This window comes from Hypomesus transpacificus, chromosome 23 (assembly GCF_021917145.1).
Source record: "Hypomesus transpacificus isolate Combined female chromosome 23, fHypTra1, whole genome shotgun sequence".
NCBI lineage: Eukaryota > Metazoa > Chordata > Actinopteri > Osmeriformes > Osmeridae > Hypomesus > Hypomesus transpacificus.
The window spans coordinates 19,528,859-19,543,554 of record NC_061082.1 but is presented as its reverse complement, the minus strand read 5'-3'; the positions used below and the strand labels follow the sequence as shown (position 1 = coordinate 19,543,554).

General features: G+C 44.9%; 2 protein-coding genes across 2 annotated transcripts in view; one reads left to right on the top strand and one right to left on the bottom strand.

Annotated features, from left to right (window-relative positions):
• lrp2a (low density lipoprotein receptor-related protein 2a) overlaps positions 1 to 3,894 on the bottom strand; it is a 56,643-nt gene extending 52,749 nt beyond the window's left edge. The window contains 1 exon segment of the mRNA XM_047046898.1: positions 3,814 to 3,894. Within this exon segment, the coding sequence (XP_046902854.1) occupies positions 3,814 to 3,883 (70 nt within the window). The 5' untranslated portion in view covers positions 3,884 to 3,894.
• A 1,292-nt stretch (positions 3,895 to 5,186) lies between these two features.
• zgc:172182 (coiled-coil domain-containing protein 89) lies at positions 5,187 to 8,150 on the top strand. The gene is made up of 7 exons (XM_047046955.1): positions 5,187 to 5,316; positions 5,553 to 6,025; positions 6,163 to 6,293; positions 6,396 to 6,532; positions 6,762 to 6,838; positions 6,917 to 7,016; positions 7,106 to 8,150. Exons 1-7 carry the CDS (start codon positions 5,257 to 5,259, stop codon positions 7,190 to 7,192), a joined length of 1,065 nt encoding a protein of 354 aa, XP_046902911.1. The 5' UTR covers positions 5,187 to 5,256; the 3' UTR covers positions 7,193 to 8,150.
• The last annotated feature ends 6,546 nt before the right edge of the window (positions 8,151 to 14,696 follow it).

Sequence of the window (14,696 nt, the reverse complement as noted above, 5' to 3'; positions counted from 1 at the left end):
CACACAGAAGGAAGTAATGTGTGTGACGGAGAAGTGAAAGTCGGGGTCACTGTTCAGACACTCCATAGCATTGAGAGATGGTCACAAGCACAGCCTGTTAATACTGCTCTTTAGGGTTAACAACTTAAAGCGTTTGCCAAGAGGAAACCAATCCTCTGGGACCTTCAAATGGAGCCAGTGTTTCCTGACAGTATCAATTCTGGGAAAGGTGAGTGGCAGAGCAGAGTGGACTTCTCAACAGTACGATCTTGTGTTGAGCTTGTTCTTACATTCAATGAAATCATCCTCTTTGTAACTATGTCTTAATCCTTAAATTGTTTTTTCTTCCTGACAAAGATCAAAATAGATCTCAGTTAACTGTGCTAATCACTGTTACAAGGAAACGGTTAGGAGCGGAGTGCCTTAAATGATGCAAAGCTGCTGTTAAGAAAGTGGTATTCTAGGGTTGGTACTTTTTTTTCGTTAGTGTCTTTGTTTTCTTTAGTTTGCTGTGTTTCTTCCCCCCTCTCCCTCACCATGTCTTTTCTAATTAGCCAACTTAAACCCACAGCAGGGTGAAGCCCCCCCCCCTCCTGGGAGGAAGAGGAGGACAGCCTACCACCACAAACAAAGAGGAGCAGCAGAGGAATTTTCATTAGAATGAAGCTTCTCCAATGCCCCCAGACCCCACTGTGACACCACAAAGGCACAACAGCCGAGCCAGCAGGGCTGCAACCTCATAACTGGAAGTGTCACCGCGCAGAAGGCACGGTGGAGGTGGACAGCGCACGGCACAATACGGTCAAGCTTCCTCCCAAAACAACAAGAGTCAACAAGAGAAGTCACCTACACCATCCCAACCCCCCACCCTCAACACCATCCCCTCTACACACACACAAAACGTCTGCCCCCCGGCCCCCCCCCCCCTCCTCCCCTCGCCCCCAAAACATCTCTTTCTAATCATGTGGGGCCCCTGAGAGACGTGTTCCGTCTTTCATCAATACTGCCTTGTTTTGCTGCGTCCCCTCGCGCTCTTTCAATGTGTGCGGAGAAAATGTCTGGCAGCGTGGTGTGCGCTGGATCCATCCATGCTGTCACAGCGAAGTGCTGCTGCCCATTTCATATGGAAATCAATGCAGCAGAATGCAGTCAATTGCCAAACAACTGACTTTGGCTCTCAGCGCTACACACAAAACAGAGAAAGCCCAAGGGAGTTTGGTATTGGCATGAGTACAAAAGAACCCAAGGCGTGATGAATGAAGCCTTACTTATAACCCATACTTAAATAAAAGAATAATGCAAAAACTATATATAATTCAGATATCATGGACTGGAATTAATTGACTTGATGTTCTGCACTAACGGAGCACAGTAAAAAAAAAAAAGAAGAAAAAAACTTTCTTGACTCTGTATCTCATTATTACACAGGCTGCCACTCCAGTACACCATGAGCGATTAGTTAGCCTAAACTCTGCACCCGCTGCATCAGAGTAGTCTAGAACATAGGCGGAGGGTTCTAGAACATAGGAGGAGGGTTCGAGAACATAGGCAGAGGGTTCTAGAACATAGGAGGAGGGTTCTAGAACATAGGAGGAGGGTTCTGCATGAAGGGAAAGGATTAGGGGCCTCTGTTGGTGCCAACTGTGTTAACTTCTGTTCCTGTTTCTAATACAGTGAGTTGCTCAAGAATTTACACCGGAAAAAGTCTCCAGCATGTGTAAGGTTTAGCATGCACGTGCAGGACAGAGGTTTTGGTGCCGGGTGAAATTTCAGAACCAAGTGTTCTTGTGTCATTACAAACTTGAACTCATAGCCCAATATATGAGGCTCAATCTAAATATTCAGGCAAAACAACAGTTTTGAAATGACAGGGACATTGTTTGTATACTTAAATACAGGACAATACTGTAACAACACTGATGTTATGTGTTGTTGGACAGTGATTCAATTGATGCACTACCATTTCCTAATACATTATCATCATCTTCAGAAAAGTGCCAGTACAACTGAACTATGTGTGCCAATCAGGCCTAGCTATGGTTTTAACATAACCTGTTATACACTGTTGTTTGCTAATGATTATGGTAAAAAAAATAAAAAAATAAAAAAAAATCAGATAATTGGTCAGCAGAAAATGTGTTTTGAATATCTATAATTGCACATAAGCAAGAGATGGTCAACTAACCATGAGAGGGGTTATCCATACAGGACCTTAGTAGTATGACTTATTAACCATTAATCACCTGAAAACGGGTTTCATTAGCTATTTGTGCCAACGCAGGCACTCTGCAACACATCAACACATTGACGACTTGACATTGAAGTTACACATTAAACAGTCAGCTAGTTGAACTACACTACCTTTCGAAAAACCTTGACGAAGCAAAAAAGAAAGTGTGTGAACCCATACTCTCGAGGACCCAACGGAAATTAGGCTCAATGGATTAAAGAAAGTAACCTGTCTGACTGCATCAAGGCTCTTTGGTCATTTCCTCTCAAACGCAGGGTGAATAAATCTGGATTAAATCAACCATTCCTGTTTCACATTTCTGAGGAGATCAACAAGAACCATGTCCCTTAGCTGGACGCAAACGGACCCATGTCAGAGCAGAATGTCCAAATGTCTCTTTTTCTGTTATAATCTGAAACGTGGTCTGTAGCCTGAATGTTTAAATCCATTGTAGCGATATAGGCCGACACATTCAGTAACCCAGTTCAGTAACTTGTATCAAAGGTAGGCCTGATTCTCCAATGAGAACACCTGCTATTAAATAATAAAGCAATTACACTCAGGGAAAGCACTGGCTTGAAACTGTGGAAACTCCCTACCACTCCAGCTAATTTAAGAAAAAGTGACAAACACAATACAGCATCAGATTATAAATTAAGATTGTTTTCTTTTGTCCTGGAATGCGAGTCAACCAACTCAGGAGGTGGTTAGATAGGAAAGTACAAATATTGTAGTGAAGAGGCGGCCGGATGACTACTGGTTGAAGACTTTCCCCTTGTTGTTTACACGTATGCCTGTTGTTACTTATGTAGAAATGGTTGCTTTCAGCAGCAGCTGCAGCGTAATTAGTTGCTTGATTCACACTAAGGAGCTTACATACTAAGGGTTGGGCAAAAAGAAAGCAGATTACAATTTGAGCAGTAGGCTCTGGAGGCTTCACCAATGTGAAAGACACTAATTTAACCAGCATATAGGCTGGTTAAAAAAACCTAGAGAAGTAATTTAATCAGAGAGATTGTACTTATTAAGATGGTATCAAATAATTTTTCTATTAACATGTCACGCCTGTCAAACTGTTACATTGTCCTAAATAAGGTTTCTACCAGTAGCTTGCAGTCCGCACAGATTGTCTGGAAGTCACATGCTTCCTCCTGTTACCTAGCAACGGCAAAGCTCAGGCAAAAGTTCTCCAGGAGAACTTCCAATCTGTCTGTGGAAGGCTTTTGTACTAAACCTTTGAAAATACATTACAGTCGACTTTGATTTTAAAAAACTGCTTTAAATAAATAGGGATAATTTCAGTTTACTGAGGAACCAAGGGGAACACCAGTGTCTTGAACCATAACAATGTATCCAATGGCCATCTGGTGTAGCCTATCTAATTTCTAGATTTCAAATTGTATGGTTGTTTGGAAATTCAAATCAATAGAAAAAAATAATGAAAGTATGAAAGAGTATCTTCCTTGTGCCAGTCAACGTTCTATTCTGAAGTGCAACAAGTGCTTTCCATCAATGGGATGGAATCACTACAACTATGTTGGTTCACAGTGAATCAAACTGGCTAGAGGCCATTAAATAAATACATGTAAACCTGCTGGCCTTACCTTGAGACTGGCACCGGATAAAACACAAAATAAATATAAGGAGAAGTTTTATTGGCAGTGTTCTCCACATTCTGTTGCTGGGTCCCGGCCGGTCCGTCCAGCTCCGTTTGAAGCCGGGCAGATGAAGGTGCTCTGGGGACTGGGATGCCAGCGCTTGCCTCTCTCTCTCTTGTCCCGCAAGTTGATGAAAAGGGGCGTTTACAAAACCCTAGACAGGACGCTCCCCTAGCCCGGCCCTCCGGATAAAAACCCTTAAACCTCCAGCCCTGGAATCTGCATAATGCCATTCCATTGCCCAGGCTGTCTCATCTGCGCGTGATTTGACATCGCGTTAAGTGCTACAATAATATAGCCTACTTAATGGGTGACAAAGCAAGTGCAGAGCAGCTTCAACGTACACATAAGATTGTGTCTATTTCTATAAGAACACAATTATCATATTCAAATCAAGATTCCATAAAATATTCTGACAAAAATTCCCTTTAAAAACAGACATTCAAACTATGTCTGTCCGTCCCCCGTCCCCCTGAACCATATCCCTAACCTTGGTCATCATGTGTTACGTGAGTTTAAAACGTGGGATGTAAGCCGGATAGAAAGGTTGGAACGCTACATAATTTAGCAACTTTGGGAAATAAATTGTTAAGGAGTTGTGACTTGTATATATAGCTCCACTTGTTGCACTTAGTTCTGATACAATGTTATTCAGCTTCGGGGTGACCTTAGTGACGGTACGGGATTGCACGGGGTCAAGACTCAGTACGACAGTCAGGGGAGAAGTAAAGTGTCCCATGCCCCGAATTAGTCTACTCATCTATCGAGTTTAGCACTTTCGAGATAGATTAGTTTAGTATACTGTAGCCTACTTATTGTGTAAGTAGGCTACAGGCTACTACCTTTGTGTAAAACGATTTGATCTTTTATCCAAATATTTTGGGAAAATTAGTCTAGGCCTATAGCCTACTAATTGCCACAAGTCTTACAGTTGTATTCAAGGCCTTGGTCTCATAGACAGGAAGAAATCTGAATGTCAATGATACACATCCTACTCACACAGGCTAATGAATAAAATGATGAATTGAAAAGTAGGCTAGCAACAGCTCAATAGTAGCACGACAGCCCCACCACGCGACGGATTAGAGGTTAAATAGTACACCCCGTTGTGAGCCGCCGTTGCTTTGTATTGCTAATTTAAGAATATAAAATATTAAGTACATAAACGTGTACAACATTGTTTAGGTGTATTAGCAGCTTTTAAACGGATTTCATCTATAGGCCTACGTTTTTGTTATGGAACGAAAAAAAGATCGCATTCATGCAATACTACAAACAGTTGCCAATAGCAACAGCTGAAACTTTGTTGCACTCTCAGTCTGGGAGAAAACAAAGGACGAGTTGAAGGCAACCAAACAACCGTTTTGAGTCATTTTTTAGGCTTTCGGCATGGCATCACCTCAAAGAAATTCCAAAGATTTGAAAACGAAGCTTACTGACACTAAACAGGTAGACTAAAATTCCTAGTCAATTTGATCAACTGTCTGGTACAGTTGCAGAGATAGAATACTGTACCTGTACTGTAGCTAGCTAGCTTCACTAAAGTAAGCTTTTGTTATAAACGACCAACTATTGATGGTCATTTGTATAACATTTGCCTACTATTACTATCAACCATATTGATCAATCACGTTGGCTATTGCATTTCAATTTAGGATCTACTGTCTACTTATCCTCTTCTGTAGGACGTGGAAGATGTGCACAGGGCATTGGAGAAACTCCGGTGTCTTTCGAAAGATGACAAGAGTGAGGCAGGGATGCTGCGCTCCAGGATAGATGAGCAGTCAAGTTTAATCTGTATTTTGAAACAACGAGCAGACGAGATGCTATCTCGATGTCAGGCTCTAGAAAGTATAAATTCAGAGTTGGAAGCCCATAGAGCAGATGTATGTGCAGAGCTTGAGGGTGAAAGAAAGAAGTCGTCCTACTTAGAGAAAAGATTCATGGATTTGGCCAGTAATCATCAAGCCATGATTATTTTTAAGGACGAGTATAAAACACAAAACACCAAACTTCGACAAGAAAACGAAGAAATTCGAGAGGAGAACAATACACTTTTCTCTCAAGAGTTAGAAGAAAAAGAGGCAGTTATTCTGAAGCTCACAACAGACATGGACACACTTGTTGAGGAGCACAGAATTCTTCAAAACAAGTATCAGTAAGGAAACCTATTTTTACACCAGAGATTATTTGACTATTCAAATTTTAAGTGTTCTATATCGACCACAGTGTGTTTTCTACTAAATTAGCTCCACTGTCAATATGCATGCTTAATGAGTAATGATTACAATACAGGGACACATGTGATGGCATTCAGGCAACCCATCAGGAACTTACAGGACGCCATCAGTCAAAGGAGACTTCTTTGACTAACCAGTTACGTGACGTGCAAAGACAGCTAACTGATGCAGCAAATATGTGCACAGGTGAATCTGACAAGATCATTGACTATGCAAATAACATTTGATTCAAGATATTAGGTGAATGCACTCATTTCCATAAACGTTGATGGTGCTTTTGTCCATCAGAATTAAACCAACAACTTCGAAAGGCAAGAGAGAATTACTCTTTGAAAGAGACGGAGATGAAAGAAACAGTAGAACACCTAGTGAAGGAGAAGGACACATTACTGAATTTATCCATACAAAGAGGAAAGCAGATACAGGTAATATTATCCACAGCGCTCTAGAATAACTACTGCTAACAGATACAGATAATATTATCCACAGCGCTCTAGAATAACTACAGCTAACAGATACAGGTAATATTATCCACAATGTTCTACAATAACTACCACTAACAGATACAGGAAATATTATCCACAACGTTCCAGAATAACTTCCACAGGCAGATACTGTGAAGTTCAACATTTTGTTAAATGTATTTCGTTGCAGGACAAACAGGAAGAAGTCCTGCTCATGGAGGCTAGGAGGAAGGAGGAGGAGAGCAGCAGGGTAGCAGCAGAGAAGCGGTTAGCACAAACAATAACAGTGAAGTTAAAACAGGTATTGGGACGTACATTTATAAGGTCAAACTCTCTCCCATCAAGGTTTGAGAGGGAGGCAGCTGCCGTGACAGCACATCTCAAAGTGAAGGCTCTTCAGCACAGTCTGGATCAGTCTGTTCAAACATGTAACCAGCTCAGAAAGGTTGGTTCAAGTGTGGAGAAACAGACTGATTTCATACCATGTCACTACAGAGGAAACATGCTCAGTGGTGTTTACCCTTGTTTTTGTAGGATTTTGAAGCCTTTAAAGAGCACAGCAACGACATGCTTACTAAGGAAAAAGAGTTGAATGCCAAGCTGCGTCACATCATGGGCTGAAGATTGATACCTCCTTAAAAGAAAACCAGTTCATTTCAATATAAAATAGCTAAATTAAAATGAAACCAGTGCAAAGCTGGTAATGCATTTGGAAAACAAAAGATTCTAGCAACATGTTTTGCATTTTATTAAATTCAAATGATTTACAGTAAGTTATGTTTAGTACATTTATTTACAGGCAAATAAGTTGAAGTAAAAATTATTTCATACACCAATTTACCTACATCCAAGGACACTGGAATGCTGCGCTGGTCTCCTTCAGAGTACCCTACTGGCCCAGCCTGTGATCACTTCAGCCACCAGGAGAGCCTGCCAGAAGAAGCACTGCATCATTAGACCACGTGCTACTATCAGCTTGTGGTCCCCCGACAGTTAATCCATTCCCAGGATAGCAATGATACCCTGTCGGGATTGGTAATCCTGAGAAAGGAAGGGTCTGTTGTGCTTTGTACAGGTCAATTGGTTATAGGTGTCTAACAATCACTCATAGTCAGTATAAGACAAAACATATCTGAAGAATTTTCTGCAACTATAGTGTTCATCAATATTGTCCATGATGCGTCTATGTTTGAAGATCAGAGATTGTTGCTCCACTAGAGAGCCCTACACTGTTACAAGTAAAATAACAACTGGCAAGTTAAGGTATTGTCAAGCAACCGAAATAAATATATTTAGATCATATTTTAATGGAATAGATGTTCTGTAAATGTATATTGATAAGCATAATACAACCAACACCAATAATTATAATAATTTAACAGGCTGAATAAGTCACAGTCCTGTAACTGATAATGGCAGTGTGCTGGAAAAACCTTTCTTTAACATTTTTGAGGGATAGGATAACAGTCATCAGACTAAATAATTGGAGGTTTTGCTGCATAATGCCATCCTGTTAGACACTTTCTTTTTTAAAGCACACCTGGATGAGTACTTACAACAGCATTTCTTTCAGCAAACCTCACAGTGTCACATACTGTGTGTTGTTTTTTACACTGCAATAAATCAAAGCAATTTACAAAAAATTTGTGCCTACTCATAATTGTGATTATTAATTTAATGTAGGTTTCCCCAAAAAATTATTGGATGTTATGTGCAGATTTACAACATTCAGAGAAATGAATCAAAGCACATCTAGCTAAGACAGGTAGACAATATGCACCAAGCAAAATGCACACTGGCCACAGATACTGAATGCAAGAATTATAATTTAAAAAAATTAAGGGGAGGTATTACAGGTGAATAGGGGGAAACAATCCTGTTCTTCTATCAGAATGAAACATTACCACATGAATTATGCAAATTACGTGTTTTCTCATTAAGTATGTGCTAATTTGCATATAATGTAGAGCACGGCAACTACATCATAGATGAAGTCTGAACTTTTTGGTTTGTTTTAATAGGATCAATTACTCATTGGTTAGAATTTTTCAGAGGGTTTTGTCAAGATAATGTTTTTTTCTGTTAATTATGTTGAAATGCACTTGACGAGTGCTAAAAAATAATGTTTTCGCCTCTTTTTTTGTATAACACCACATAAAATGAGATTGACAAAATATATTTCAAAATCCCTCTGAACATGTCTAAATATTCCAAGTACAAAGCAGTATGTAAAATTATGTGGCTTTATCTATTATGAGCCAAGAGTTGTCTAGCTTGACATTTGTGCTAGATGTCATTTTGAGAAAATCGCTGTTAAACATTTAGAAGTGTTAGAACAGGTTCTCTCTATTGCTCTGTGTTCCCCCCCCTTACTGCCATGACAAAAGGGTAAATAGCAAAATATGATTTGGCCATATGCTTGAGAGAATAAGCTTTCCAACAATATACAATTCCTTTAAGTTATTTCTTAACTTGCTGAGACAAATTACAATAAAAGATGGTAACAGACCATGATTTAAGGTTTTGTTTACTTAGCGAAAGTTGTATAAAATCATAAAAAGTGTTTTTGGCTATAATTGTGGCATGTTATGAAACTTTTTTGGTTATAGAACCAAAATATAGCTGCAAGCAGCGATACGGGTTCCTCCGCAAAATGGCAAAATATTATAAACATGTACACTGTAGAAGATTGAGACTTGGACAAAAAGATAGCACGACTACTTTGTTTGGCAAACAATAATAGGCTGAATGGGGATTTGAACTCATGAGCATAAGGTTACAAGTCTGTCTCTCTAGCCTCTGCTACACACCCACCGCTGAGAGTTTATGAATAGAAAGACGATAACCATTTTATAAGATATTGAAATAATTTTTTTGTTGATCTTATTCCAGAATATCCATCAATGCATAACTTATAATAGTCATGTAAGAAACAGGGCTGGGCAGAGCTCAGGCTCAGCTACTTGTGAAATCAACGATGTATAGTATAGCAACGGACTCTCTCGTCCTATTAAACTACACAACATAAACAATCAGGGTGACAAGATTATATTAACTAACAAACATTAACATTACAAACATCTAACTGAATGAACACAACAACTGAAATCCCCTGCACAGCTGTTGTAAGCAAACTATTTTCTAGAAGTCTTTGCGTTTTTTGACATGCCACACTGCATGCTGGGTACCCAAGGGTACTGACCCTGATTATCTAGCTGTACTCCGATTCAGTGATATGAGTATTCGTTTTTGGTCAGATTTGGGACAAAAGTTAAGAAACAGTTGGCATTTCAAGGTGACACGTCACAGCAGCTTCCCAGCAGGTTCCCAACAGCTTCCCAGCAGCTTCCCAGCAGCTTCCCAGCAGCTTCCCAACAGCTAACAGCAGCTTCCCAGCAGCTTCCCAGCAGCTTCCCAACAGCTAACAGCAGCTTCCCAGCAGCTTCCCAGCAGCTTCCCAGCAGCTAACAGGGGCTTCCCAGCAGCGTCCCAGCAGCTTCCCAGCAGCTTCCCAGCAGCTTCCCAGCAGCTTCCCAGCAGCTAACAGGAGCTTCCCAGCAGCTTCCCGGCAGCTTCCCAGGAGCTTCCCAGCAGCGTCCCAGCAGCTTCCCAGGAGCTTCCCAGGAGCTTCCCAGCAGCTTCCCAGCAGCTTCCCAGCAGCTAACAGGAGCTTCCCAGCAGCTTCCCAGCAGCTTCCCAGCAGCTTCCCAGCAGCTAACAGGGGCTTCCCGGCAGCGTCCCAGCAGCTTCCCAGGAGCTTCCCAGGAGCTTCCCAGCAGCTTCCCAGCAGCTTCCCAGCAGCTTCCCAGCAGCTTCCCAGCAGCTTCCCAGCAGCTTCCCAGGAGCTTCCCACAAGCTTCCCAGCAGCTAACAGGAGCTTCACAGCAGCTTCCCAGCAGCTAACAGGAGCTTCCCAGCAGATTCCCAGCAGCTTCCCAGCGGCTAACAGGAGCTTCCCAGCAGCTTCCCAGCAGCTTCCCAGCAGCTTCCCAGCAGCTAACAGGAGCTTCCCAGCAGCTTCCCAGCAGCTTCCCAGCAGCTTCCCAGCAGCTTCCCAGGAGCTTCCCAGGAGCTTCCCAGCAGCTTCCCAGCAGCTTCCCTGCAGCTTCCCAGCAACTTCCCAGCAGCTAACAGGAGCTTCCTAGGAGCTTCCCAGCAGCTTCCCAGCAGCTAACAGGAGCTTCCCAGGAGCTTCCCAGCAGCATCCCAGCAGCTTCTCAACAGCTTCCCAGCAGCTAACAGGGGCTTCCCAGCAGCTTCCCAGCAGCTAACAGGGGCTTCCCAGCAGCGTCCCAGCAGCTTCCCAGGAGTTTCCCAGCAGCTTCCCAGCAGCTTCCCAGTAGCTTCCCAGCAGGTTCCCAACAGCTAACAGGAGCTTCCCAGCAGCTTCCCAGCAGCTTCCCAGGAGCTTCTCAGCAGCTTCCCAGCAGCTTCCCAGCAGCTTCCCAGCAGCTAACAGGAGCTTCCCAGCAGCTTCCCAGCAGCTTCCCAGGAGCTTCTCAGCAGCTTCCCAGCAGCTTCCCAACAGCTTCCCAGCAGCTAACAGGGGCTTCCCAGCAGCGTCCCAGCAGCTTCCCAGGAGCTTCCCAGCAGCTTCCCAGCAGCTTCCCAGCAGCTAACAGGAGCTTCCCAGCAGCTTCCCAGCAGCTTCCCAGCAGCTTCCCAGCAGCTTCCCAGGAGCTTCCCAGCAGCTTCCCAGCAGCTTCCCAGCAGCTTCCCAGCAGCTTCCCAGCAGCTAACAGGGGCTTCCCGGCAGCGTCCCAGCAGCTTCCCAGGAGCTTCCCAGGAGCTTCCCAGCAGCTTCCCAGCAGCTTCCCAGCAGCTAACAGGAGCTTCCCAGCAGCTTCCCAGCAGCTTCCCAGGAGCTTCCCAGCAGCTTCCCAGCAGCTTCCCAGCAGCTAACAGGAGCTTCCAAGCAGCTTCCCAGGAGCTTCCCAGCAGCTTCCCAGCAGCTTCCCAGCAGCTTCCCAGGAGCTTCCCACAAGCTTCCCAGCAGCTAACAGGAGCTTCACAGCAGCTTCCCAGCAGCTAACAGGAGCTTCCCAGCAGATTCCCAGCAGCTTCCCAGCGGCTAACAGGAGCTTCCCAGCAGCTTCCCAGCAGCTTCCCAGCAGCTTCCCAGCAGCTAACAGGAGCTTCCCAGCAACTTCCCAGCAGCTAACAGGAGCTTCCTAGGAGCTTCCCAGCAGCTTCCCAGGAGCTTCCCAGCAGCTTCCCAGCAGCTTCCCAGCAGCTAACAAGAGCTTCCCAGCAGCTTCCCAGCAGCTTCCCAGGAGCTTCCCAGCAGCTTCCCAGCAGCTTCCCAGCAGCTTCCCAGCAGCTAACAGGGGCTTCCCGGCAGCGTCCCAGCAGCTTCCCAGGAGCTTCCCAGGAGCTTCCCAGCAGCTTCCCAGCAGCTTCCCAGCAGCTAACAGGAGCTTCCCAGCAGCTTCCCAGCAGCTTCCCAGCAGCTTCCCAGCAGCTTCCCAGGAGCTTCCCACAAGCTTCCCAGCAGCTAACAGGAGCTTCACAGCAGCTTCCCAGCAGCTAACAGGAGCTTCCCAGCAGATTACCAGCAGATTCCCAGCAGCTTCCCAGCGGCTAACAGGAGCTTCCCAGCAGCTTCCCAGCAGCTTCCCAGCAGCTTCCCAGGAGCTTCCCAGCAGCTTCCCAGCAGCTTCCCAGGAGCTTCCCAGCAGCTTCCCAGGAGCTTCCCAGCAGCTTCCCAGCAGCTAACAGGAGCTTCACAGCAGCTTCCCAGCAGCTAACAGGAGCTTCCCAGCAGATTCCCAGCAGCTTCCCAGCAGCTTCCCAGCGGCTAACAGGAGCTTCCCAGCAGCTTCCCAGCAGCTTCCCAGGAGCTTCCCAGGAGCTTCCCAGCAGCTTCCCAGCAGCTAACAGGAGCTTCCCAGCAGCTTCCCAGCAGCTTCCCAGGAGCTTCCCAGCAGCTTCCCAGCAGCTTCCCAGCAGCTTCCCAGCAGCTAACAGGAGCTTCCCAGTAGATTCCCAGCAGCTTCCCAGGAGCTTCCCAGCAGCTTCCCAGCAGCTTCCCAGCAACTTCCCAGCAGCTAACAGGAGCTTCCCAGCAGCTTCCCAGCAGCTTCCCAGCAGCTTCCCAGCAGCTTCCCAGCAGCTTCCCAGCAGCTTCCCAGCAGCTTCCCAGCAGCTAACAGGAGCTTCCCAGTAGATTCCCAGCAGCTTCCCAGGAGCTTCCCAGCAGCTTCCCAGCAGCTTCCCAGCAACTTCCCAGTAGATTCCCAGCAGCTTCCCAGGAGCTTCCCAGCAGCTTCCCAGCAGCTTCCCAGCAACTTCCCAGCAGCTAACAGGAGCTTCCTAGGAGCTTCCCAGCAGCTTCCCAGCAGCTAACAGGAGCTTCCCAGCAGCTTCCCAGCAGCTTCCCAGCAGCTTCCCAGCAGCTAACAGGAGCTTCCCAGCAGCTTCCCAGCAGCTTCCCAGCAGCTTCCCAGCAGCTTCCCAGCAGCTAACAGGAGCTTCCCAGCAGCTTCCCAGCAGCTTCCCAGTAGCTAACAGGAGCTTCCCAGCAGCTTCCCAGCAGCTAACAGGGGCAACAATAAGCTAGGTTTTTGGCAATATGGCAATCTGAGTGAGACTGCGTCCCCGTTACACTCTTTAGACGTTAGCCTCAGTCAGACTCGCTCACTGGCAGTGTGCACAATGTTGTATTTCACTCCATTCTACAACAGAAATGTCAAGGAGGACTGCCTAATGTAGATACGAGCCTGATGAAGATAGCCAGCATCTCGGATTTCTTTAACCGTGCCTGTTTCATTCGTCATTTGCCTGAGAAAGCGACCTCCGTTAGCCAGGCTAGTTTTGCCCGATCACTTGGTCAGGCCTTTTAAGGGTATCGGGGTCAAGTGACTTTTGTGCATAGACAAGTGAAACGTAAATGTATTCGTCCAAAGGCCAAGAGCCTCAAAAAGTTAGTATCAAGCCCTGCAATTCAGTGGCCAGAGATATATGATGACCTGATCGACACTCCAAGTGTAATAGACCGGGGAGAAGTTCGTCTTTTGCAACCGACACGCAGTTGAGACTGCTTGACAGTTGTGTGACGTGGGGTGATAATTGGTCTATAGGTTCCCTCCTACCGGAGGAACCCTAAATATGAAAAAATATCCAAATTGACAAACTGAACAAAAATATGGGTTTTTACCTGTAGTATCCCAAACACAATAACCGTAGGACAATAATTTACATTAAAAAATAAGTTCTTTGTTTGAACAGCTTGCAATGTGGGCCACAGCTTGACTTTCTGTGTGTTTCTATGTGTTCTTAGATGAAAGAGAAGGTCCTCTAAGTGCTGTTTATCCACGACCAACGAAATCATCGGTGCATGTCAAAGGTCACAGACTGCACCTATCTTTTTGTGATCTTTCTTTGAATAATGCAGAAACAACACAGAATCTGAAACAATCACCACAAATATCACTACCATGGTGGACTTTTCCATTCATATATTTCGTGAAAGTAAAAGCTGTCACCAGTCAGAGTGAAGGAGAGAGGTGTTTGGTGCAAACGTCTGGCAAACCATTATTCAGTGCAACATTCTTACGTGTCAGCGGCTCTTCTCTGATTCCTCTCAGCCTCCGGCTTTGCAGCACAAAGGGCCCCCATCCCGAACACAGCTGGCAGGAACCTGCAGGATCCCTCAACTAGTCCATACAAGACCTTCCCCCCGCCCTTCACACACCTTACAGCGCTAAGGTCACAGGTCACAGGCTCGACAACTGACGGTCAAATGGTTAGAAGTCCAGAATGTGAAGCACCACATACGTTCAGCTATATTTCTATGCTGATTACAGCTTCGTATAACCATCTGATTGTCTCTATTCCAACCCCTTTTGTCACGTTCTGTCTCATACACCCACAATGATCTTAAACCCACCTTCTTCCATGGTCTAGGGGAAAAAAACTGCACAATTATAAATGATTTCACCCTAAAGCACTGGTGTCCCTGAGTGATTCCATACTGCAGCTCCAAGGTGCAGATAAGTACAACTATTTACTTTATTCATAGAAGTAAGGATTGTAGAGTAGTAATGAATGGAGAGTCCATGTAAACTGCCTTTAAGTTTAATTGACCAAACATGAAACATTTCACTATACTCCCTGACCAATAAGA